This window comes from Armigeres subalbatus, chromosome 3 (assembly GCF_024139115.2).
Source record: "Armigeres subalbatus isolate Guangzhou_Male chromosome 3, GZ_Asu_2, whole genome shotgun sequence".
Taxonomy (NCBI): domain Eukaryota; kingdom Metazoa; phylum Arthropoda; class Insecta; order Diptera; family Culicidae; genus Armigeres; species Armigeres subalbatus.
Window position 1 is genome coordinate 411,043,682 of NC_085141.1, and position 27,046 is coordinate 411,070,727.

At 39.2% G+C, this 27,046-nt stretch overlaps 1 protein-coding gene across 1 annotated transcript; it reads right to left on the bottom strand.

The window, feature by feature from the left end:
- On the bottom strand, positions 1–26,051 carry LOC134224194 (glucose dehydrogenase [FAD, quinone]-like). The gene is made up of 4 exons (XM_062703482.1): positions 25,009–26,051; positions 1,227–1,447; positions 346–1,163; positions 1–286 (listed from the first exon to the last, which is right to left on the bottom strand). Exons 1-4 carry the CDS (start codon positions 25,626–25,628, stop codon positions 71–73), a joined length of 1,875 nt encoding a protein of 624 aa, XP_062559466.1. The 5' UTR covers positions 25,629–26,051; the 3' UTR covers positions 1–70.
- Between the last annotated feature and the right edge of the window lie 995 nt (positions 26,052–27,046).

A 27,046-nucleotide genomic window follows, 5' to 3' on the forward strand; every position in this document is an offset into this window, starting at 1 on the left:
TTCTTTTGATAATTACGTTTACTGTCTTCAATGGCCTCTAGGATACTGTATGCTACTCATGGCTCTAAGCCTATAACGACTTATGCCCATAGTCCCCGTTATCCTCCTTAATCATATCGGCTGCTTTCTCACCTATCACGAAGCTATGCGCACTGGTGTGGCCAGTAGGGGAATCGGGAATAATTCCAACGTCAGCCACCCGGAGCTTTTTGATACCGTGCACTCTCAGGCGAGGATCCACCACTGCTTCTGGATCACTAGCTGGGCCCATTTTACACGTAGCCACCTGAAAGTGAAAAACCATATTGCAACGATCAAATTCTCACCTTCCATTATGCGAATTACCTGGTGCTGGAAGGTGGCGGTCAAGGTTCGTACATGACACCGCCAGTAATCCAACGTGTTGAATTTGAAGTTTTCACACCCTGGAACTTTGTTCGCGTACAGTTCCACTCCCAAGTGTTTGAATGCCGGCTGTGATGTCACGTTTATTGCATGCAAAATTCCGTACACTAACGCTTCCACATCTCGATCGTCCTCGAAATACTGATATTTAAACTCGGGGTGGTGGAACGGGTTCGTTGACTTCAACTGAACTTTTCCTCTGGCACGAGCCTTTAGCAGCATGGGTAAGTACATAAAAGCTCTCATATTATTCAGCGGTCGAAAATATGCATCATCCACTTCATCATTCAACTGATATGCAAACTTCGTAGATGGAGATGAGTCGAAACCGAATGATACAAAAGCTTGCATAATCTCTACATCTGGTAGCTCGGGATCAGGATCCTCCGCTACTGGGGACTTTACGTACATCAAAGTTTCCACCGAATTCGATGTCATAGGTCCCTTTCCAGTCGAAAATTTCGTAACTTCACCAATTGTTGCCAACTGCTCCAAACTGTGAAGTCCATCTGGATCGTTATGAACTACAAATACTGGCCCAAAAACGCCACCATGTTCGGTCACTTGTTTTCCCACCGGTAAGTTTTGTATCACCTTGATACCATGCTTCTGCAAATGCTTCGAGGGGCCCACGCCTGAAAGCATCAACAACTTTGCACTTTCAAACGCACCAGCCGACAGGATGACCTCCCTTGAAGCAAAAGCTGTGTAGCTGCGCTTGTCATGAACAAACTGAACGCCTGTGGCCTGTTTGGTTCCTGGAAAAATAACAAGGTATCGGCAAATTGATCCATTTCAACCTTTTACATGCACACACTTACGGGAATCAATCAGTACTTTGGTGGCCCACGCCCGGGTCAGGATATGAAGATTTGGCCGATTGACAACGTCCTTCAGGTAAGAGTTACCACCTGTGGCACGATGTCCCTTCCGCGTGTGGGCTTGCAGATAAGACACACCGATCAAATCCCCAGCGTTGTAGTCCAAATATCGGTAGCCTGCCTGTTGGGCACCTTTTACAACAGCATCAGCTATTTCGGACCTGGAAATAAGTACAAACATTACTACATTATATGATACGCAAGTGACTATTCGAAAAAAATAGTATTTGTCTCTCGCGTACAACAAAGTTGTACCGAAAGACTATCATTTTACTACGAAAATGAACTTTTTATAGAAGGCTCGAAGACCCATAGTGTTACATACCAACCAACTTGGCTCGACAAACTGAGCTCAAGTCTGTCTGTCCGTGTGTATGTATGTGTATATATGTGCGCACAGAGAGAAAAATGATAGACAATTTTTCATATATAATAATCCTTAACCGATCTTCTCGCAACAAGTTGCAGTCGACGGGGGTCAGTTTTAATTGATGACTACTAAAGTTGATGACGATCGGTCATTGCGTTCAAATGTTATAAAGGAAATGGTGTTCAAACCATACAAGGTTGGTACATCGCGGTGCCGGTAGATGATACGACGTAAGGTGAAGTTTTGAGAGGATTCACAACAGCTGATTGAAATAGACAGGTGGGGAATCAGACGCACTTACTAAACTAAAATCCCAGATATAACTTTCGAGCCTTTAGTTCGATCTGGCCAATTTTCAATAGGACACACACATACAGACATCACCTCAATTCGTCGAGCTGAGTTGATTGGTATATAACACTATGGGTTGTCGGGCCTTCTATAAAAAGTTTGGTTTTGAGCGAATATAGAGTCTTTACGTATACCTAATTTGTATACGAGAAAGGCAAAACATCAATATACGTTGCTGTGACCGCATTATACTCTTGCGCTGTGCGGTTGTTTTTATCTTTGCTGAAGGAAGTTTTACTACCGGTACTACCCGGAGCTATTTAAATTTCAACAGTGTTTCTCAGCGCTATTTGTACCTACAGTTCCCGTTACGATCTTTGCTTGGACCCGTGCCTTCGTTTTACGTTGAGCCCATTTGCGGAAGTAAAATTCCGACAATCGGTGGTAATCCTACAAGGACACCGTTCTTCTTTTAGAAGGTCACATCTCCACCCTCAGCAATTAGCATTAATAAAAACAAGAGGAAGGGGAAGACTATCAGAATTCTGAATCTGATAGATTACCTGTAAGAGCTGGTGTCCCCTAAGGCAGCATACTGGTGACAATATTGTATAACATTTTTGCTTCTGACTTGCCTTACCTTACCATACCATGTCAGGATACAAAAAGTCTTTGTTTGCAGATGACACGGGCCAAAGTACAAAGCCTTCGTGCCATTTGTAGTAGATTGCAAAAAAGTTTGGATATTTTTCCACTTCTTCTTCTTCTTCTTCTTATTTTGATGTCATATCTTTGATTTGATTTGATGTCATATCATTCATTTTAAAAATCTACAGCAAAATGAGATCAAAATATGTAATCAATCATGTAAATCATCATAAACATATCTGCAAACAAATTATGAATCAATTTAATGTCAAAATCAAAATATGTTTTCTATATGCTCTCATTATGTTTTCAAACTTTGCTAGGATATCTAGCCTAAAGTTATTTGGCCAAGAATGTCATTTGGTCGAACAGTTCCTTTGGCTGAAAAAATCGTGAATATGTCCTTCGGCCGAAATAGTCGTTTGGTCAAAAGGGCCATTTGGCCGAAATGGACATTCGGTCGAAAATTTCGTTCGGCTGAATGGGTCATCTTCTATAACAGCGGTTCCCAACCTGGGGTACATGTACCCCTGGGGGTACCTTCGCTGGCCCTAGGGGGTACCTCGGACAAAAATACGTAATGGCGGACATATTACAATTTCAATCAAAATTCATTGATAAAGTTTTGATAATTGTGTATTTTCTATTTCAAAAATTTATTTTGTACATACTATGTAATGCGATCAATAAATCCCATGTGACACAACCTTCACAATGTATGAAGGGCTGTGGAACAAAAGATCAAACGAACCAAACGTCGAATGAACAAAATGATTGTTTGCCTTTCTCGTATATTTTCACTAAAACTCGTTTGCTTCGTTGCAAGAGGATTCAAAGCATCCTTTTACGCCTCTCGGAAGCCTTCTTCCAAGCAGCTCGAAGGCTTCCTTTCAAGAGGCTCGGAAGCCTCCTTTCAAGTGGTTAGGCTGCCTTCTTTGAGGAGGTTCGGAAGCCTCCTTTCAAGAGGCTCGGAAGCCTCCTTTCAAGAGGCTCGGAAGCCTCCTTTCAAGAGGCTCGGAAGCCTCCTTTCAAGAGGCTCGGAAGCCTCCTTTCAAGAGGCTCGGAAGCCTCCTTTCAAGAGGCTCGGAAGCCTCCTTTCAAGAGGCTCAGAAGCCTCCTTTCAAGAGGCTCAGAAGCCTCCTTTCAAGAGGCTCAGAAGCCTCCTTTCAAGAGGCTCAGAAGCCTCCTTTCAAGAGGCCTCAGGCCTCCTTTCAAGAGGCTCAGAAGCCTCCTTTCAAGAGGCTCAGAAGCCTCCTTTCAAGAGGCTCAGAAGCCACCTTTCAAGAGGCTCAGAAGCCTCCTTTCAAGAGGCTCAGGCCTCCTTTCAAGAGGCTCAGAAGCCTCCTTTCAAGAGGCTCAGAAGCCTCCTTTCAAGAGGCTCAGAAGCCTCCTTTCAAGAGGCTCAAGCCTCCTTTCAAGAGGCTCAGAAGCCTACTTTCGAGAGGCTCAGAAGCCTCCTTCAAGAGGCTCAGAAGCCTCCTTTCAAGAGGCTCAGAAGCCTCCTTTCAAGAGGCTCCAGCCTCCTTTCAAGAGGCTCAGAAGCCTCCTTTCAAGAGGCTCAGAAGCCTCCTTTCAAGAGGCTCAGAAGCCTCCTTTCAAGAGGCTCAGAAGCCTCCTTTCAAGAGGCTCAGAAGCCTCCTTTCAAGAGGCTCAGGCCTCCTTTCAAGAGGCTCAGAAGCCTCCTTTCAAGAGGCTCAGAGCCTCCTTTCAAGAGGCTCAAGCCTCCTTTCAAGAGGCTCAGAAGCCTCCTTTCAAGAGGCTCAGAAGCCTCCTTTCAAGAGGCTCAAGCCTCCTTTCAAGAGGCTCAGAAGCCTCCTTCAAGAGGCTCAGAAGCCTCCTTTCAAGAGGCTCAGAAGCCTCCTTTCAAGAGGCTCAAGCCTCCTTTCAAGAGGCTCAGAAGCCTCTTTTCAAGAGGCCTCAAGCCTCCTTTCAAGAGGCTCAGAAGCCTCCTTTCAAGAGGCTCAGAAGCCTCCTCTCAAAGGCTCAGAAGCCTGCTTTCAAGAGGCTCAGAAGCCTCCTTTCAAGAGGCTCAGGAAGCCTCCTTTCAAGAGCTCAGAAGCCTCCTTTCAAGAGGCTCAGAAGCCTCCTTTCAAGAGGCTCAGGCCTCCTTTCAAGAGGCTCAGAAGCCTCCTTTCAAGAGGCTCAGCCTCCTTTCAAGAGGCTCAGCCTCCTTTCAAGAGGCTCAGAAGCCTCCTTTCAAGAGCTCAGAAGCCTCCTTCAAGAGGCCTCAGAAGCCTCCTTTCAAGAGCTCAGAGCCTCCTTTCAAGAGGCTCAGAAGCCTCCTTCAAGAGGCTCAGAAGCCTCCTCTCAAGAGGCCTCAAGTCTACTTTCAAGTGGTTCTGCAGCCTCCTTTCAAGAGGCTCAAGCCTCCTTTCAAGAGGCTCAGAAGCCTCCTTTCAAGAGGCTCAGAAGCCTCCTTTCAAGAGGCTCAGAAGCCTCCTTTCAAGAGGCTCAGGCCTCCTTTCAAGAGGCTCAAGCCTCCTTTCAAGAGGCTCAGAAGCCTCCTTTCAAGAGGCCTCAAAGTCTCCTTTCAAGACGCTCAGAAGCCTCCTTTCAAGAGGCTCGAAAGTCTCCTTTCAAGAGGCTCAGGAAGCCTCCTTTCAAGAGGTTCAGAAGCCTCCTTTCAAGAGGTTCAGAAGCCTCCTTTCAAGAGGCTCAGAGCCTCCTTTCAAGAGGCTCAGAGCCTCCTTTCAAGAGGCTCAGAAGCCTCCTTTCAAGAGGCTCAGAAGCCTCCTTTCAAGAGGCTCAGGCCTCCTTTCAAGAGGCTCAGAAGCCTCCTTTCAAGAGGCTCGAGTCTCCTTTCAAGAGGCTCAGAAGCCTCCTTTCAAGAGGCTCGAAAGTCTCCTTTCAAGAGGCTCAGGAAGCCTCCTTTCAAGAGGCTCAGGAAGCCTCCTTTCAAGAGACTCAGGCCTCCTTTCAAGAGGCTCAGAAGCCTCCTTTCAAGAGGCTCAGGCCTCCTTTCAAGAGGCCTCAGAAGCCTCCTCTCAAGAGGCTGTAGCCTCCTCTCAAGAGGCTCAGAAGCCTCCTTTCAAGAGGCTCCAGCCTCCTTTCAAGAGGCTCAGAAGCCTCCTTTCAAGAGGCTCAGAAGCCTCCTTTCAAGAGGCTCAGGCCTCCTTTCAAGAGGCTCAGAAGCCTCCTTTCAAGAGGCTCAGAAGCCTCCTTTCAAGAGGCTCAGAAGCCTCCTTTCAAGAGGCTCAGAAGCCTCCTTCAAGAGGCTCAGAAACCTCCTTTCAAGAGGCTCAGGCCTCCTTTCAAGAGGCTCAGAAGCCTCCTTTCAAGAGGCTCAGGCCTCCTTCAAGAGGCTCAGAAGCCTCCTTTCAAGAGGCCTCGGAAGCCTCCTTTCAAGAGGCCTCAGAAGCCTCCTTTCAAGAGGCGCTCAGAAGCATCCTTTCAAGAGGCTCGGAAGCCTACTTTCAAGAGGCTCAGGCCTCCTTTCAAGAGGCCTCAGGCGTCCCTTCAAGAGGCTCGGAAGCCTCCTTTCAAGAGGCTCGGAAGCCTCCTTTCAAGAGGCTCGGAAGCCTCCTCTCAAGAGGCTCGGAAGCCTTCTTTCAAGAGCCTTTCTAGAGGCTCCAAAGCCTCTTTTCAAGAGGCTCAACAGCCTCCTTTCAGGAGGCTTGGAAAGATCCTTTCAAGAGGCTCGGAAGTCTCATTTCAAGAGGCTCGGAAGCCTTCTTTCAAGAGGCTCAGAAGTCTCCTTTCAAGAAGCTCAAAAGCCTTTCTTTCTAGAGGCTCGGAAGCCTCCTTTCAAGTGGTTAGGCTGTCTTCTTTCAAGAGGCTCAGAAGCCTCCTTTCTAGAGACTCAAAAACCTCTTTTCAGGATGCTCGGAAGCCTTCTTTCAAGCGGCTCGGAAGCCTTCTTTCAAGAGGTTCAAAAGCCTCCTTTCAAAAAGCTCAAAAGCCTCCTTTCTAGAGGCTCTGAAGCCTTTTTCCAAGAGGATCGGAAGGCTCCTTTCGAGAGGCTCGGAAGCCTCTTTTCAAGAGGTTCGGAAGCCTCCTTTCAAGTGGTTAGGTTGCCTTCTTTCAAGAGGCTCGTAAGCCTGCTTTCAAGAGGCTCGGAAGTCTACTTTCAAGTGGTTCGGAAGCCTCCTTTCAAGAGGCTCGGAAGCCTCGCTTCAAGAAGCTCAGAATTCTTCTTTCAATAGGCTTGGAAGCATCTTATCAAAAGGCTCAGAAGCGTTCTTTCAAGATGAAAGCTTCCTTTTAAGTGGCTCGATAACCGCCTTGAAGAGGCTCGGAAGCCTCTCTACAAGGGTCTCCGAAGCCTCTAATAAAGAGGCGCGGAAGCCTACTTTAAATGGACTCAAAAGGTTAAAGGAGCTTCCCTTCAAAAGGGCTCGGAATTATGTTTTCAAGAGGATTGGAAGCCTACTTTCGAGAGGGGGTACCTCAAATCATACAAAAGTTCGATGGGGTACCTCTCAAGAAAAAGGTTGAGAACCGCATTTTCCATGAGATTCCTCTGGAAATTCGGAAGAATTTTCTCTGGAAATTCGGAAGAATTTCCTCTGGAATTTCGGAAGAATTTCCTCTGGAAGAGGTACAATGAAGTATATTTCGGCGATTTTAGATCGAATTGGCCACCCTCCAGGTACTTCCAGGGGAAGTGGCCAATTTTCGTTCAATCTTGGAGCCCATCTTGCGACATGTCAAACTTCATGATTTTGCAAAACAAGTACAATGGAGTCAATTTCGGCGATTTTAGATCGAATTGACCACCCTCCGGGTACTTCCAGGGCCTGGTTCCCTTAGGGAAGTGGCCAATTTTCGATCAATCTTGGAACCCATCTTGCGACATGTCAAACTTCATGATTTTGCAAAACAAGTACACTGGAGTACATTTCGGCGATTTTCGATCGAATTGGCTACCCTCCGGGTACTTCCAGGACCTGGTTCCCTTGGGGAAGTGGCCAATTTTCGTTCAATCTTGGAACCCATCTTGCGACATGTCAAACTTTATGATTTCGCAAAACAAGTACAACGGAGTAAATTTCGGCGATTTTAGATCGAATTGGCCACCCTCCAGGTACTTCCAGGGCCTGGTTCCCTTGGGGAAGTGGCCAATTTTCGATCAATCTTGGAATCCATCTTGCGACATGTCAAACTTCATGATTTTGCAAAACAAGTACACTGGAGTACATTTCGGCGATTTTCGATCGAATTGGCCACCCACTCCAAGGGAACCAGGCCCTGGAAGTACCCGAAGGGTGGCCATTTCGATCGAAAATCGCCGAAATGTACTCCAGTGTACTTGTTTTGCAAAATCATGAAGTTTGACATGTCGCACGATGGATTTCGAAGCCGATCTGCCAGTGACCATTTTTTCCGGGAGGGAGGTAACCCCAGTACTTCCCGGAATATATCCGGAACCATGGCCATTGCACAAAAATTGACCTCGGTTCCTAAAACTATAGGAATTTTGTGATCGATTCCAGAAGATTGCTCGAAAATCCGTTAGAAATTGGCTGAGCTGCGTGGTTTTGAATTTTGAGTTTTGTCGTAAAATGGTGGTTGGGGACGTACGTGTTAAGCATCGGGGGGGGCAAAAAAGTCAAATTTTGAATCACTCTAGTGTGCACTCAAAAACTAAAGACAATTATTAGCCAATATTTCATATAAGTAATTCTTAACCGATTTTCTTGCAACAAGTTGCATTTGGCAGGAAACAAATTCTACCCAGCAAGTACAAGATCGTGTATCATATCGAATAAGTGTACAAAGTGGAGGCCATCGACGTACATTTTGCAACCTCCACCTTGTACACTTATTCGCAAGTATGAGCGATTGTGTGTTGGCTGGGTAGTTGATCAATATGGAATTTGATAACAATCGGCTGTTGCGTTCAAATGTTATGAAGAAAATGGTACATCAATCCATATAATACCATATAAGGTTGGGGATTGGTATCTTGACTAAACATCGAGAAAGGCAGTGTCACTCGGTGGTTTAAGTTCGGTTTATATTTCGTTAACAATGGACAATTTTCGCTAAAAATAATGAACTTGAATGAAAATTGAAAACATTACCTAAGATCTACATAATAAAAATGAGTTGAGAGTTCCTTCCTGACGATTTAACTCGCGAACGGGTTGACTGATTTGCAACATTTTTCCCCTAATCGATTCGTTTTGGGATCCGCAAGGTTTGTATATGCAAAATGTTGATGAATTTAACGGGGAAATGTATTTAAAAATATCATTGGAACGGAAATTGATCTAGAGTGCGGTGCTGCAAATAGTTCATTGTGACATTTGCAACACCCGGGCAAAGCTGGATTTCTTTCGCTAGTTTTGGATATTTTCAAGACAATAACGGGAGAATCTTTTGAATTTCGCCTAAAAAATTTGATGAACTTCCCCAAGAAATTCTTCAATTTTTTCCAGAATATTCATTTGCAAATTACTTTCAGATTTTCCACAGGAACTGCTTTCAAGTTTCGAAAACTCTTTGGAATTAAGAAGAGAAGCTCTTTGGATTTACCAAGGAAAATTGTTTCCATGAGAATCACTTCAGAGTTTTCACGAGAAGTTGTTACAAATTTCTACAGAAAAATATTCGGAATATCTACGGAAAGTTCCTATTGAGCTTCTGTTGAGTATCGTGGGGCATCAAAATCCGTACACTTAAGTGCCTTAGTATATGAAAAAGTCATTAGAAAATAGGAATTGAACGTACATAAATAAAACGTTTGGCATTGACACAGGATTATAAATGATTCTAGTTTTGAAGTGTTTCACATTTACTCATTAAAAACTACGAAAAACATGATAAAATGTTGAATAAAATCAACTACTCCTGACTCGAAATCCGTCCACCGTGGACGGATTTAGAATCAAAGGATCAAAATCCGTATAGCTATTTTTACCTAAATATTTAAATTGAAGCAGTCTGATTGACTAAACTACCACTGTAAATAGTTCGATACGCACCTTGAGAAGCGATCTATTCGATTTGTATTCCGATTATCTTTATGTTATGATTCGCAATTAGCAATTAAACTACAGTTACTTTTGATGCAATTATGCTCTACCCGAAAACAAAATAGCGGCAAAAACTCCATTTTTTGGTGGGTGGCAATTTGTTTTTGATTTTTGTTGTTTTAATTTCAAATCATTCTTTACATTTCTATGCCCCAAAAGCTTACTGTCAAGAATCTGAACAAGATAAGGTAAATTATTTCTACATTAATAACCTTTAACCCCCTTTAATTCATTGATATCTCATGAGGTGGACGGATTTCGGTGCTGTACGGATTTCGGTCCCGCACGGTATTCTTTGAAATTCACACAGACTGGTAAAAGAGATGCTTTAACGTTGGATTCCCCAATCTAGAATGATTAAGACTGTTAGTTTGTTTATTCTTCATTAGAGTTATTTTTTCGCAGGGAGAAGTTCATCACTAAACGGCTAGTTTGGCATAGTCAACTTTAAAACATCGAAAAAATTCTCGGAATTTTTGAGGATTTTTTTGGTTTTCTTCAGAAAATTCTTTCTATTTTCGGATAAAAATTCTTGGTAAGTTCCATTGACCGAAAGCGACAGACGGCCGAACTGGTAATTTCGCCGAAAAAGCCGTTTGGCCTAACAGGTTGTCTGGTCGAAATGATCGTTGGACAAAAATTCCATTTAGCAGAAATAGTTTTTTGACAGAATGAGCCATTTGGCCGAAAATGTCGTTTGGTCCAACCCTTCGGACCAAATTTCAATGACGTAACCTCGTACTGAGCTGATAATATGGTCAGAAATTGCCACTTATTTGGCGAAATGGTCTTTTTGTCAATTGACCATTGAACAAAATTCCGTGGCCTCTCTATTTTTAAGTCGATACTTGCCTTTAGGCCAAGAGACATCTAGCTTGGTACCATTTATCAAAACTAAACATTTCATGGAAACTCTTATCAGGTCAAAACTGATTTGACCGAAAATGTAGTTTGGCCGAAAACAATGTACATCCAAACGGAAAATTTCGCCGGACTTGTAAAAATTTGTTAACCCTAACAGGCCATTTGGCTGAATAGGCCGTTCGGATGAAAAAGTCGTTTGACCAAATATACATCATTTGACCAAAAATGCCGTTTGGTAAAAAAATGTAATTTTGAAGAAATTTGAGCCAATAAATGTATTTTCTGCAACCTCCTTTGAAAAGTGTCGTTCGGTTAAATTGATCATTTTGTCAAAAATACGATCAGCCGAATAGGTCCTTTGACTGAAAATCCCGTTCGACAAGAAGGGTTGTTTTTCAGAAAGGTCATTTTCGGGCCAAATTACCATTCCTACCAAACGGCATTTTCGGTCAAATTATCTTTTCGGTTAAACGATTATTTTCGGCCAAATTACCAGTTCGGTTGTATGTCGTTTTTGGTCAAACTACTTTTTTGGTCAAATTGACCTGAACAGTTTCGGATAAACGTTCAATTCTGCTTAATGGGATTCGGTTAGATGGCTTTTGGTTTAAAGGTCATGACCATGAACATGTATTTTTGCTAGTTTGACAACTTTGTAGAAGAGACGAAAAATGTAAAAAATCATTAGAACTCGCTAAAGTTTTAAAGGAGTTTTCACATAAAACATCTTAAGTTTGTTATATATAAGAGATAGAGGCTCGGCATGCTCAGCAAAGTTGATCGTATTAACCTTTGCTACAACTTTGCGGAAGACACTACGTACCTATCTCATTCAGATGGAAAAATATTTTTTTAAACTCACTTTTAGGGTGATTATCATCAAACTGTTTTTGTCAAAAAATGCAGTCCTAAATATCTTGAAACTTCTGTGGACTAACCCTATATCAATCAACAATCAACACTTTTCGAGTTTTTGTATTTCGATCGTGAAAATGACGAAATAAAACACTGTGCTATGGAAGATAACATCTACAGAGGGTTCCACGCGAAGGCGGCGTCGAGGCAAAAAACGGCTAGAATTCCAAAGACTGGCAATGTGTTAATAAATGATAATAAAGGCTATCTCAAATTGGCATTAAATAATAAAGAATTTCAGCATCTTATCGGTTTTGTATTGTCTTCGAGGAGATCGATAAAATTTTCCATCACGGATGCTCTCGACAAGGGATTGCGCTAGATAAAACGTTAAATGCACGTTCTTAAAGACACCGTTCTTACAACCACGTGGTGTCGTGTCCAAACAAGTATCAATGGCGTAATGTGACTCATTGGACCTTTCCCGTCAAAAATTTTATCTCGTTTTATTGCCTCAATCAATAGGATCAACTTTCCTACGGTCCCATATTTTTTTAAGCCTCAAAATATTTTAAAACTCGAAAACTAAAAAAATACTGCACAAGTAAACCAGCCTGAAGAATGTGTCTGATGTTTTGATTTTCAAAAATAGTTATGGACGTAAGAAAATATGAGTTAATTGGGAAAGTTGACCTTAAATTTAAAAAAAATTGTTGACTATAAAAGATCAATGCACATAAGTCACTGACACTTTTCTAAGACAAGTGTGTTGCTCGGGGTATTGTAATTTGGTTCAGGTAATAGAAAACAGGAGAGCTCGTTTATTAATTCAAATTGTACAGTATTTCTTCAGAACTGCGGCGGATTTTACAGATCCCGTTTCCCATATGTCCTTCTTTTTAAAAAGCGATCTTGTAAGACTATAGTAGCATACACTGTATGATGTTGAACGATGTCTATAAAGAATGTTAGCAATGAAATACTAAAAAACGACAGATTCAATTCAACTTATGAAAATGCAATTGCAGCCCATATTAACGTCAGCCCTCCCCCTTCCTGCAGGAAGTGCAAGTGGTTGATGTTGTTGAAGAAGCGGTCATTAATCCTCAGCTCGCACATGCATACATTAACTGGCTACTACCAGTTGACTCAAATCCCGAAAATGACTCATATTCCGAACATTACCGTTTTAGCGCCCTAAAACTAAAACGTTCATTGGTTTTCTGTATTGAGGATCAAGATTACAAACGAATTCAAACTCCTATGAAAAAATACACGAATAAAGCCAAAATGGCTGTCTAAAAGCGAGGGTTCGGAATATGAGCCATGTTCGGAATTTGAGTCAAAACGGTACGCAATGCGAAACCCTTGTTGTTTCACCCTCCAGACTTACAATTGTGATCCATCGTTTGTCGCGTGAATCTTTGCTGATTATATCGGGTCTTCTACCAACGGCTACCAACGTCGTCGTCGCGTCGGGTCTTGATGTGTTTCATAAGTGCCAGCCTCGGTAGAGGGCATCGCCTCAGGTATTTTTCAGAGTTCCACCCGATACTACGATTGGAAGTGTGTTCTTTGAGCGGCACAGGGTAAATGCTTTTTATTGCGTTTCAAATTCCATCACATACTAAAAAGTCAAAAACCTTTTTCAACCTATCAAATTCATTTAGGAATTATCTGGCTAGTTTCTGTGACGGTTTTGCTTATTGTCTTCTTCTTCTTCATTGGCATTACATCCCCCACTGGGACAGAGCCGCCTCGCGGTTTAGTGTTCATTAAACACTTCCACAGTTATTAACTGCGAGGTTTCTAAGCCAAGTTACCATTTCTGCATTCGTATATCATGAGGCTAACACGATGAAACTTTTATGCCCAGGGAAGTCGAGACAATTTCCAATCCGAAAATTGCCTAGACCGGCACCGGGAATCGAACCCAGCCACCCTCAGCATGGTCTTGCTTTGTAGTCGCGCATCTTACCGCACGGCTAAGGAGGGCCCCGGAGGAGGGCTTATTGTACCCGTTTTAAAATTCATCACTTATCCTAACGTTTTTGAAGATTGCCTACAGCGCTTAAATTCTTGCCTTATGAATCAAAATTAGCAGAGGAAATCGCAAGCGCTTGAAAGAGCCTCATAGAAATAATGGATGGGAAATAGCAAACGATTTTATTTTTATACGTAGCTGCACTGAAATGCTGCGTGCTTCGAAAAACAAATTTTTGGTAGAAGTTCGGAAAAATGATTGTCAAGTGATGTTATTGTGTTTGCAGGATTTTGTTTGTTTGTATGTCCGTGTGCAAAAAACAAATTATTCGCAACAAGTGATAGCACACTTGCTTTACTTTCTTAATGGAGTGAGAAAGGTGACATCAACGCTAGGTGGATTGATATTTTATTTCTTTTCTTATCATTAAATAGTACTTCAATGATGATGGAAAACATTCGTTTTAAGAAACAATCAATTGGCTGTAAACCTAACGTCGAGTAGTGTTGTTCCGACATGGTGACAAAGTATATTTGGCCAGCCTGTTTGAATATATTCAGTTAGAGGAAGATTATCATATGTACATACATAGATGTATCTGCTTTGATTTATTGACACTGATATATCTTATAAAGTAAACAACTTCAAAACAATTGGAAATTGGATTTATAAAACTCAGCGAAGCAGCTGTTTACAGTGTTCCCAAGCTTAAGTTGAGATTATTTAAACACTATTAAAGGGGGTAGTCTTCCTTAGCCGTGTGGTAAGCTGCCCGGCTTCAAAGCAAAACCATACTGAAGGTGGCTAGGTTCGATTCCCAGTCCGGTTTAGAACATTTTCAGATTGGAATTTTTTTCGACTTCTTTGGACATAAAAAGTATCGTAGTGTACGAATGCAAAAAATGTAACTTGCCTTAGAAAATCTGAAAGATCCATAGTGTTTGAATTTTACATTTTGCACAAATTGTCATAGAAGTCATGTGGATCATTATATGAAATAGAAATTAGCGAATACCGTTCTGAATGAGGAAATGTGTCTATTCTGCAATTTCTGGAGGGGGCATGTGAACTATCGCTCCATATGTGTACGAAGTATATCTTCTGCAACGCGTAATACATTTGGCTTCATATTTCAGTGTTGAGAAAAACTCAAAATCTCAAAACTCATGAACAATTCAAGGGGTCCAAGGTTTTGTGACACTTAAAAAAAAAGTATTTAATTTTCTGCATATATTGTTAGCTTCCGGTGTTCTTGCACGTAGGGTAAAATACCCAATAGTGCCAAAAGGAATTGAAAATTTCAACATATTGAAATCGCGTGATACCTAATATCAAGTACTGCATCTCCCCTTTCACATTACATACGTAAATTCAAATACACAACGTTATTCGTTGTAATTAACATTTCAAAGTCTGACTGAATTTTTCCTATAGTAGACCATCTGGGTGTCCATAATAGGAAATTGCTTCCTTATAGTCGACACTTAATTTTATTTTCATTAGCATTAGCATTAGCATTTAGCAGTTCGCACAAATTCGTAAGTGGTACAAGCCAAGACTATTGTATGAGAGTAGCATCACTTTCATCCGTACCACAGATACTGATTTGGGACTAATCACTAACTCTTAGATGGAAGCAATGCACTCTCCAATAGCCGAGATCTGTCCTGGCCACGTCCTTGCGAATGCTGAGGAACGGGATGGATGGTTTGTTGGACACCTACTTAAGAAAGATGCAGAAAACTCTACGACCTCTTATAGGTGCCACGGGAGGTTTTGGGATTGTGTGGAAGGTTATAACAGTAGAAAACATTTTGGTATAACGTGAAACACAGAAAGAACTAAGATAGAAATACAAAGTAGGAAAGGGACGAGCCTGGAATTGAACCCACGACCTCCTGCTTATAAGGCAGAAGCGGTAGCCACAAGACCACCGAGCTCGAGCTTGACACTTAATTTTATTTTCATGTTCCGTTTTGGGATGTTCTTCTTCTCTATTATGGACCCCCTAAAATATTCCTATAATGGACACTCTCGTGTTTTTTTTACAAAATTGTAGAAAATCATCTATCTTTACGTTCCATATCATTTTCAATGCATGCAATCAATCGAATCATTAGAATGTAAGGTAGGTTTTCTCGATGGAATGTTATAGAAAAATGTTTTTATTATGCTGTAATAATGCAAATATGGCTGGAGGGCTCACTATTGTTGAGAGTTCCACTATTGGACATCATACCCTAATTCTGGTAAATAAAAATTCAAACAATAATAAGAGAAATATTTTGAGCTTTCAGTGGAGTGTATTTGTCATAAGCCGAGTTTATACTATCCCATTCAATTCCTTATTGTACCTTTGACAGATACGTATTCCGACCAATATTATCTGTAAATATCCAAGTAACCAGTTAGCCGTATATTTCGCCTAATCGGGCAAATAGTGCTACTTGAATGATTATAAGTTTTAAAATATTCGAATATTGGCCCTAAATTGCGATTTAGCGAAATATAGTGCAAATGGCTACTTGGATATTATTAATGTTTACAGAATACATAAAAAAATTCATATAAAGTGCACTTTGATACTCATTTGAACCCAAAATCCCTTAAATTTCCAACTCTTACCAACAAAATATGTATAGTGCTTTTCTATGGATCTATAACGAAGAGAACACAACTTTAGTACAATATTTGAAAGATAAAAGAACGAAAAATATGAAAAAAAATATGCAAAGCGATCTCAATAACTACATACAGAAGCGTCCCACGTCTATAAAACATCCTACACTGAATTTCTTGGAAACTCCCTTTCGAATACGCCCTTAATCTATTATGTGAGTCGTCTGTGAAAAAAGTTATCCTATTTTGTTTTAAAAAAATTACATTTAATGACCTTTTAGGCTTGTATGACCTCAATATCCTCCATAATTCAAAATTTTTAATGAAATATAAGAATATTAGTTATTTTAATGATATCATTAACAAATATCAATTAAATTATTATTACTACATCATTTTTTTGCTCAGAATCATTGAGTTACATTACTACATAGGGGAGTTTGGGAAAAAATGTAGGAAAAAAGTATCACCTCCTATCTATGATCACATCTTCGATATAACGTACCCATGATACAACGTACACTCGATATAAAGTCACTCGATATAGCGTACATTTTCCCAGATATATTGTATTCTTCGGACAATAATTTTAATTTGGGTAGTTATTCCGAAATAATTTACGAAATTGTTATGATCATTCAGGTGGGGATAACATCATCTTATGGAGTCTAATTTTATCAACTGTTTTTTCAGTTCACATGATCCTCAGAACTCTCCCGAAGTATTGGATAATATTGATAATAATGATGTTTTAAGCATATTATATGGACAAATGTCTAGTTGATATTGGGCAAAAGTTCTGTCAAAGTCAGAACTGATGTCGGGTTGCTTCCCGGTCTAAGTCAGCCAATGTCGAGTATTGGTATTGTAGATTCGAGCTTGAAATGTGTACCATAGATTATTTTTTAATCAATCATAGGGGAATTTTCTAGACCAGCTCCCAAAAGATTTTCTGGCGAATTTTGTGGAGGAATTCGTGTAGGAAATTCTAATGAGTTCCAGGAAGTATTTCCGAGCCAATTGTAAAATTCATGAAGGAATTGAAAAAAAAAACTAAAGAAATTTTCGAAGCGAATTCGCAAAGTAATTTGTGGGGGATTTTAGGAAGAATTACCAAATATAATTTCTAAAGAAATACCTAGATTCCTTCAGGAGCTCCTTTGAGAATTCCTTCTGGAATTGTTCCATCTGGAATTTCTCTTAGATTTCATTCGAAAATAGCCCCAGGTAGTTGTTTTTTCGATAAATTCACTAGTAATTTATTCTAAAATTCTTCCAAAAATCTTTTAAAGATAACTTCAAAATTTCCCGTAAGGATTTCTTCAAAACATCCTCCTGAAAGAATTCCGTAATTCCTTCAAAAAAATTTCCAGGAATTCCTTCGGAATTTCAATAGCATATTAGGTCAATACTTACACATCTTCTTTTTTATTTCTTTCAAAAGCATCCTAAGACATCCGGGAAAAAAATCCAAGAAACTCATGGGGAATTTCTGTACTCCTGAAGGATTTTTAAAAGGAACTCCTGAAGAAATTTCCGACATTCTCAGATTTTTCCAAGTACTTCTTTGGGCCTTACTTCAAGATTTCCTTCAGAAATTTCTCAAGGGATTTCTTTGACAAATCCTCCGGAAATAACTTCGGAAGTAAATCTAAAAATCCTGTTTAAATTCATCCGGATGTTCCTTCGAAAATTGAAAGAATGAATTTTAAGAATTAAGGACTGTTCAGTTTATAAAGAGGACACCTAGTATTGTCGATGCTTTTAAACCATCAATCTTTTTCGAAATCTGTTTGCTTTTCGTTGAATATATTGTTTGGCCTTCTAGAAATGAAATCCAATTATTAACGAAACAATTCTAACTCAGAAATTTGGGATATTCATAACAATCTAAATTTGTTGGATTTTCAACAGCTTCAACCGTTTTTATCCCGTTTTTTGGTTACCACAGGCTCTACTGTTTCTAGATATCGACAAATCATTGACACTGTGTTTCTTTCCGATCTTCTTGATGATTTTGTTGACATGCCGATTTACAATTTTCTTACAAACTGTCAATTTTGCTTATAAAAAATTCTGTTGAGAAGCTTATGTTTACGCGAAATTCGAGAAGCTTTGACAATTGGCGCCATTTTGTTGGATTGTTTTATCTCTTTTCAAAAAGTACAGTTGATTCACAGTGTATTATAATATACGATAAAGCAAACTCCATCGAAATTGACCAATCTATCTGCATAATATCGTTATGTAAAAGTGTCCTCTCAATAAACTGAACAGTCCTTACTTCAGAATCTATCTCAGGAGTTCTTTCGGGATTCAAAACTTCCTCGTAAATTTCAAAAAAAATTTCGTAAATTCTTTGAATCATTCATCTAGCAAAACATTTACAAATTTCTTTAAAAATTTCTCTGAAAATACCTTTTGAAACACCTTTAGAACTACATACGGAAAATATTTTGGTGATTCTTTCGGATATTCCTTCGAAAATTCCTTAGAGCAGTGTTTCTCATCCTATTTTTTGAGAGGTACTCCTTTGAACTTTTAGACTTGAGGTGCCCCCTATTTTTATCGTCCTAATGAAAATAAGCGTAGCTAATAAGATATATGAAAGACGGACCTGAGAACTAGAGTGATAAATGGCTCTCCATCATTCACATGGTTTCTATCGAAAAAAGTTTTTTGAAATTGTTCCATGAAATTTTCCAATTCAAATTGAGTTTATACATCAATCTTCCAAGCCTCCTGAAAAGACGCTTCCGAGCCTCTTGAAAGGAGGTCTTCGACCCTCTTGAAAGGAAGGCTTCTGAGAATCTTTGAAGGAGGCTTACGAGTCTCTTGACATGATGCTTCCATGCGTCCGAACCCTTTGAAAGGAGCTCTCTAAGGCTCTTGAAAGGAGGCTTCCGAGCCACTTGAAAGAGGCTTCTGAGAATCTTGAAAGAAGGCTTTCTGAGTTTGAAAAAAGGCTTCTGATACTCTTGAAAGGAGGTCTCTAAGGCTCTTGAAAGGAGGCTTTCGAGCGTCTTGAAAGGATGCTTTCGAGCCTCTTGGAAGGAGGCTTTCGAACCTTTTAAGCCATTTAAATGGGGGCTTCTTAACGTTCAGATTCTAGATTTTGGTTCGGATGCTTATACATTTTCTTTTCTCGATCAAATAGATTACATTAAAGATTTTCAAATTTTGTAGCTTCGTTGTGTTGTTCTTTTTCCATTTTGGCCTATAGTCCTTCAAACACTGTGCTGGTTGTGGTAGGCAAAATTAACTATCGCCTGACTGATCGCCATGCATATTATGTACAACACAAAGTTCTAGAATCAAAAGTTAAACAAATATCAAAACTTTATCAATAAGTTTTTATTGTCATAAAACAAGTTTAGCACAATTCGATTTAATTCCACCACTTCGTATTACTTTATTGGAATTAAATGGAATTGTACTAAACTCGTCTTATGACAGTAAAAACATTCCACTAAAAAAGAGCTAAATGATTTTCATGAAGTTTTATTGAAATTGTAATACATCCGCCACTACGCATTTTTGTCCGAGGTACCCCCAGGGATACATGTATCCCAGTTTGAGAATTACAGCCTTAGGGGATTCATTCGGCAATTCCTTTACAAATTGCTATAGATTTTTTTTATGTATTGAAAATTCACGTAGGAATTTCTTCGGAAGATACTTTAGATTTTTTTATTATTCCTGTTAGTCTTGAAATTAATTTCAAAATTAAGATAAAAAAAATCAGGAGCTCCTTAAAAATCCTCCAGAAATTCCTTTAGAATATCATCCAGCAAATCTTTCAGAACTTCCTATAGGAAATCCATTAAGGAATTGACTTGGACATTCCTCAGTTTTCAGCAACTCTTTCTGAAATTTCTTTGGAAATTCCTCTGGAATATTAATTTTTTTAATTAATTTTTATTTTTTTAAAATCCTTTGGGAAATAATTTGGAAATACCATTCGGAATTTCTTGGGAAATCACTTTCAGAAATCTTTGACTAGTTCGTTGAAAATTCCATCAAAAATTTCTTCAAACGTTCTATTGGAAATGCCTTCAACGATGTATTGAAAATTCTGGAAGAATACTTCCAACAAAATATCGAATAGAATTCAAATATTTTGTATGGTTTTACTAAAGAAAGAAAATATAAAAGGAGTTGCCTATAAAAAAATCATACATTTCTCCAGAAACTTCTCTAGAAATGACTTCGTAAATTTCGCCAAGATTGATCAAAATTGGCGGGATATCTGATTTATTTGTCAGAATAATGTTGAGATTAAATTTTTAAGAGAAAAAAATAAATTTGATGAATTACACGCCCTATCGTGCCCTAGAAATCTGCTTAAGATCGCGGATATGTACTCAATAAATAAATATTCATGCAAACGATATAACGGATGTTTTCGGATGGGAAACATTCTCGACTCCCTGGTCATAGTGTATCCATTGTACTTGCCACACAAGATACATACTCGTGCAATGGCGGGCATAGAAAAGCTTTCAATATATAACTGAGGAAATGCTAATAGAATTGAAAAGGTGGCCAAGTTCCAGTTGGAATGTAGAGCCATTGAAGAAGAAGAAATGAGGAATTCAATTCTTCGGGTCATTTTTCTTAGTAACGATCTAGTTTGTAGGAATTGTTCACAAGAAAAGCTGTTTCACACTGCTAGCTGAGCCTTATATAAAAAAATAAATATTCACCCATAAAGTACATAATAGTACAACGTTTAAGTAGTATAAAATAAGAATGATTATTCATGCTTCGATATACGGTACAATTCGATATAACGTACAACTTTGAAGTGGATATGTACGTTATATCGAAGTTTACCTGTAATATGATCATTCTTGTCTAGCTGTGCTCTCGGATATGGTTTTGAAATGCTTGGCATCGGTGCTACTTAAAAGTTTTGAAAAATCGTTTTTAACTCAATAACTAGCAAAGTAAAACATTTGCGAAACGATTTATTTTATTAGTTTTTTTTCGGGAAATATCTATCAATATGTGTTCAACACTATGGGACAATAATATCAACAATTATTTGTAAATATTATTAATTTTTACAGAATACATGAAAAATTCACATATAATACACAGTTTTAGAACAATGTCTTAAAAGGAAAAAGACAAAAAAAATACGAAAACTCGTGATATTGGGACAAAACAAGCTCAATAACTACATATAGAAGTGCTCCACGTCCATGAAAAAGCATTCACTGAACTTCTTGGAAAATTTTCTTTTGGATAAATCTCGATCTCTTCTGTAAGTTGTTCGTAACGAAAGTTATCAATTTCTTCCACCTTTGAAATTTGAATTTATATAAAACGTATATCAATAGAAATTTGGATCCCTTGTCCTAAGACGAGTTTGTACAATCCCATTTAATTCCACCACGTAATTGTACCTTGACAGATACGTATTTCGACCTCAACAGTAAGGTCGTCCTCAGTGTCTCGTACTTGACTTGACTCGTACGAGACACTGAGGACGACCTTACTGTTGAGGTCGAAATACGTATCTGTCAAGGTACAATTACGTGGTGGAATTAAATGGGATTGTACAAACTCGTCTTATGACAAGTGAAGACATTTCACTAAAAAGCTCAAAATAACTTTCTTAATAAAGGAATTTGGATGTTAATATATTTACGGATACCAAAAGTGATATTGACAATGCTCTCGTATCTTTGACAAAATTTAATTGCCTTAACCAGAGGCATTGTAATTCCCAAATGTGAAATTAAATTCAACTCATTTATTGTTGACGATGATCTTCAGCTACTTTTCCGTCTCAAAAATGTGAGGCAGAGGCAATACTAAAGAACTCGCGATCCTACTTTGAAAGTTATTTGGCGAGATTTGCAAAATTAAATTAAGGAACGTTTCGCTTTTCTGAGAAATACCAACTTTGAGAACAATGTATCAATTTTGGATCCCAGATCGAAACCCTTTTGGAAATTACCTAAAATTTTTAAAGTCCTTGAGAAGCCATTCCAGCGCTTAAAGAGGGAAGACATTTTTATTAACAAATGGCGTTAAGGCTCCAAAACTTGCTCAGCAGTTCGAGAGTACCCATAACTTAAGTTTAGGCCTCACTTCGAAGACATTATCAATGAAGAGAATGTGTTGACTCTTCTTTGGTAACTAATTTGGATGAAGTGAAGTCTATTACCAAAAATATATAGCCTTAACTTGTACTTAGTGTACGAGAAAGGCAAACATTTTAAATATGAAAGACCCGGGTGATGATGGTATTTTCTACATACTATTAAAAATCTTCCTGAGAGCTCTTAATACTTCTTGGTTAATTTATTTAACAAATGTTTTCATTGGCAACCTCCCAGGTAAAAGAAAAAATGCCAAAGTTGTGTCAATGTTGAAGCCGGTCAAAAATCCGCAGCTGAGGCTTCTGGTTATCTTCAGTAAGCAAACTGTTTGAAAAGATTATTTTGAATAGAATGATGGTTTACATTGGTGACAATTCTATTTTTGCTGATGAGCAATTTGGTTTTCACCAGGCGCATTCAACCACTCATCAGCTATTAAGAGTTGCGAATTTAATTCGACTCAGAAAATCTAAAGGATATTCAACTGGAGTAGCTCTTCTTGATATAGAGAAAGCATTTGACAGTGTTTGGCATGAAGGTTTGGTTGTAAACTGATCCAAAAATATTTATCAGATCGCTCACTGCAGATAAACAATCTAAATTCGAAACCTGATAGATTACTTGTAAGAGCCGGTGTTACCCAAGGCAGCATACTGGAGCCCATATTAAAAAAGATTTTTTCTTCTAACTTACCTGATTTACCACCACGGTGACAAAAATATTCTTTTGGCAGATGACACGGGCCAGTTTGGATATTTTTTCCACTTACTTGCCAAAATGTAAAATTTCACCGAATGCTTCCAAAACACAGCTTATAATTTTCCCACATAAGCCGAGAGCTTCTTATTGCAAACCTTCTAGCAGACAAATTGACACTATGAAAGGGGTTTCTCGTATACTTGTTTGTAATTAGGTCAAGTTCAGTAAGTGGAAAGTATTGTAATTCCTACATGATTCAATTCAACCAGAGGAAAAATCTCAACTGCCAAAGGCAATTGAATTGAATTAATAATAACTAAAAATAGATCATAGCAAGTAAAGATGATAGTGTAAATTAGAACCGAAACACTTGGTCTAAGAGATAAATGCATGTAATAGGTCATTAGCAATTAAAATTAGTTTAGACCATGGAAACACAGCGTCGAAGTAACAAGCGTGCTCACTGGTGAAAAAATCACAAAAATAAGAAACTAACCAAATTCCTTTTCATTGCTTTGTTTTTGATGGGATGGAAATAGGAGCTAGGGGATGAAGTGCCGAACCGTTCCCCTATTTAAAAGAAAAAAATAAATTTCTTCAAAATACAACTTGATAGGAAATCGGTCAATGAACAAACGAGTTGAGCTCAATCATGCCTTAGGACACGTGAGCTACGACGTTACGATTACGAAATAAACGAATAAGTAGATAAAATTGACAACTGTTCTCAGCATAGGACCCTTTTGTCAGAAACTCTTTTCAAAGCATCTGATGCAACAAAAGGCAATGATCGATGAAAAGCCCAATGATCCACTCATGTAACCCTTTAAAAATGGCCTATTGCTATAGGGTCTAAAACGGTAGATGAAAACGTAAAACTTGTTTCATTCAGCGGACTGGGATTCAATCTGCAGCATACTCGAAAAAGAAGCATCTAGATATTTATAGATATGCCTTTCCATTTTTACCGTTTAGGTCAATCTTTTGTATGAGTACATCAATTTGAATTAGACACAGCTTTGGGGACTTGGGTTCGCATGCAACACATCATGGTCGTTTAAAGGCTTCCATTTTAATTATTTTACTGTTATTCACGACACTATCAAACGTTCCATTACCATTTTATGTTATAGGAATATAGGAACTATTTAATAGTACATGCAAATTTTGGAGAAAATTTTCTTATTATGGCATCGCATATTACAAATTAAGGAAATGTCTACGTAATGTGCAAAATTGATGCTATCTAAGATACTCTTTAGCATTGGCATATAAGATATCGACTGTGCATTGCACTGTCTGAAAATTCACGTAACAAATAGTATTAATACATAACATTACATACTTAGCCAGTGAGTTTTTTTTATATTTACATGCTGTAATTTTTAATCTGAAGAAATTCAAAATTGCACGATCGTGTAAAATCAAGCAAATTTCATTGATATTTTATTATTTTACACATCGGTTAATTTCCTTTATTTCTTCAAGTTAAAAATTCAAAAACCTTTGCAACCAAAACACTCGCACAAACTTGTTTTCTAGACCTGATGACTTAATCTCCTAGCCAAAATGACATATCTATGAGCATAATATATTCATTGTACCCGTAATATTAAAGCATCGACACTTTCTGTTTCTTTTATTAAATTGAATATGCATTTTTTTCTGGAATGTCATTCGCCATTTCATGCAATCAGTAATCAGTAATATTTAGCATAACTAGATGTAATTCCTCAGCAAACCAATTTACTTTACCTATAAAAGAGGGAGGTGATACAAAAAAAATAACTGTCCTATTGAATGGTAATTTATAAAATTAAATAATCAATGAACTATTTTTCAATTATTAGTTTGTATAATTTCCAGCCATTTGTATTATCAAATCTAACTCATTTTTATAATTTTCTGTGCTAGAAAATTAAGAAAAGAAACTGAAATGTGCGTAGATAAAAATCTGTTTTGTACAATCTCCATTCAAATTCACGATATTAAGTACGATGCAGAAATGCAAATCATATGACGAACGAATATAAACAACAAAAACGGCAAAAGCAGTTTACATGCCCAAAATGGCAAGTCTACGCATGCATTCTCTGCGACGAACCCGTCTCATCGAGATGCTATCACCATCCTGCCTTCCATCCACTAATCCTCACCATATATCAACAATGCGATGTAGGACAGCGTCTAAATATTAATTAGCTACTATGAAATGTTTGTATACCATGCCGCAAAGGCATAATAGCTCACACTTATCGAAACGATTAGGATGGAAATGTCGCCCTCTTTAACAACAACTCACCGGAATGGGCAGTCCTCCACCGATAGCCTTCCTGTTTTACCGTGGAATCCATTTCCGTCGAAATCGTGAATGTTTGATTTCTCTAATTTCTTGAAGTAAGGCAACATGTCATTCCAACTCCAGCCCGGATTACCAGCCTCCGCCCAACTGTCGTAGTCTCGTTTGCTGCCTCGCGTGTAGATCACATTATTTATTATCGAAGATCCCCCAACGCCTCGCCCGTGAGCCCAACTGCATCTCTTGTTGCGTAATCCCTGGCAACCGTACTTTTGCACTTCAGTCTGGTATCCAAAATTGTAGTTAGTCGAAGCAAGCAAAGGACCTAGCAACGGAGGGTCAGAAAACATCGGTATTTCGCCTTTCCCGATTTCCAAAAGAAGCACTGTCCTTCGCGTATCTTCCGAAAGGCGATTGGCGAGTACACAACCCGCAGGGCCAGCCCCGACAATCACATAATCATAGGACGATTTCAATGTCGGGTTGCCATAGTTCATCTCCAACAATCCTGGTAAACCGAAAACCATCTGAAGCGCTGGTAAAACCATTGAAGCATTGATGAATGCATTCACGTAACTTCTCAGATCACAAATCACCACCAGAATCACAAGTAAACGATTCATTACTTCGATTTTTCGGACGATGCTGAACTTCAACCAGTTGCGGTAAACTAATTTTTAAAACTAAGATCTCCCACGGCACCACAATCACTGCACACTCACTGTCAGCCGAGTTTAGGCAAATCCAACCTAAGTGGTCAAGTGATGAGATTGCACGTTTCAGAACTACTCACTAAAATCCCGTTCGTCTCGGGTATCACTTTCGTACGCTTTCTCTCTTGAACAGCACGAGCCAAAATTCCTTTCCAGGTCAATTATTTTACAAGCTCTTCTCCATTTGACAAGCCTCTTATCTACCGGACGATCTGTCTCTGCTAAGTGGTCGGATTTTTTTTCTAACTATCGTCCCTCTAACAATTGACCAACGTTCCTTATCGTGGATGGTCACACCTCTCGCGATCGTGTCTACCAACGGTCTGAACTGCAATGAATCCAACGCGGCGCATGGCAGCCCCTAGAAAGTGCGCCACAACCAACAGCCGTTTGCCGCGCTCGGCTGATCCAGCCATCATCAGCAGCGAAAAAAACACGCAAATGATACCCACCACGGTCAGTTGTGCGACGCCCGAAGCAGTGACCGCATCATCGGCGATAATCGACCGCCAATGTTGACGAAATTATGTTGGCCGATGTGAATCATTGCATGCAAACCGAGGTGGTTGTCGAATTATTCAATTAGTCTTTCGCGTGGATATTGCAAAGCTATGTTGCTGTGCAGTGATTGGAAAAACGCAAATGTAGCCTACCCGGTGTACATTGTTTGCTCTTCATTTATGGTCTGATGCGGTATAGTGAACAACACCCACACAGACATCAGAAAAAAGCAATGAAACATGAATAATCTTAATGGCACTTCTTAAGTGGATTTCCATCTTTAACAATGATGGTTGAGAGGTCACGGCCAATAAATTCGGATGCTCTCTACTAAGACCAAGCAATGTTTTGCTGTCTGCGATAATGTACTTTTGCCTTTCTTGTACAACAAGCTGTTTTGAGGTACCATAGAGAAGCAGTCCTAACACATGGAACAGTTACAGATGAAATTCACTCAACCAGATGGCGGTAGTGAGCGAACGATTTACTCGAATAAATTTATTCGTGTGCCATGGATGATCACTTGGTAAACTAATGATTAATTTAGTCGATCGATAGATCAGTAAACGATGAAATGATCTCGAATGCTATGTTCGTTTATCTGTAGAGTTGCTGTCGAATCAATTCAGAAAACGATATTTTTCTACGTCTTTGAAGGAATCACTTAACCAAGCCTTCGTTAAGGTCACTCCTGACGGAATCCAAGTTCTAAAGTGCTCGCGTTTTCGGGGGCACACCACTCGATTCAGAGGCGGCGCACAACTGTCATTTTTGTTAATTTAGCTTTGCTGCGTCGCAGCATGCCTGAAATAATAAAAATGACAGTT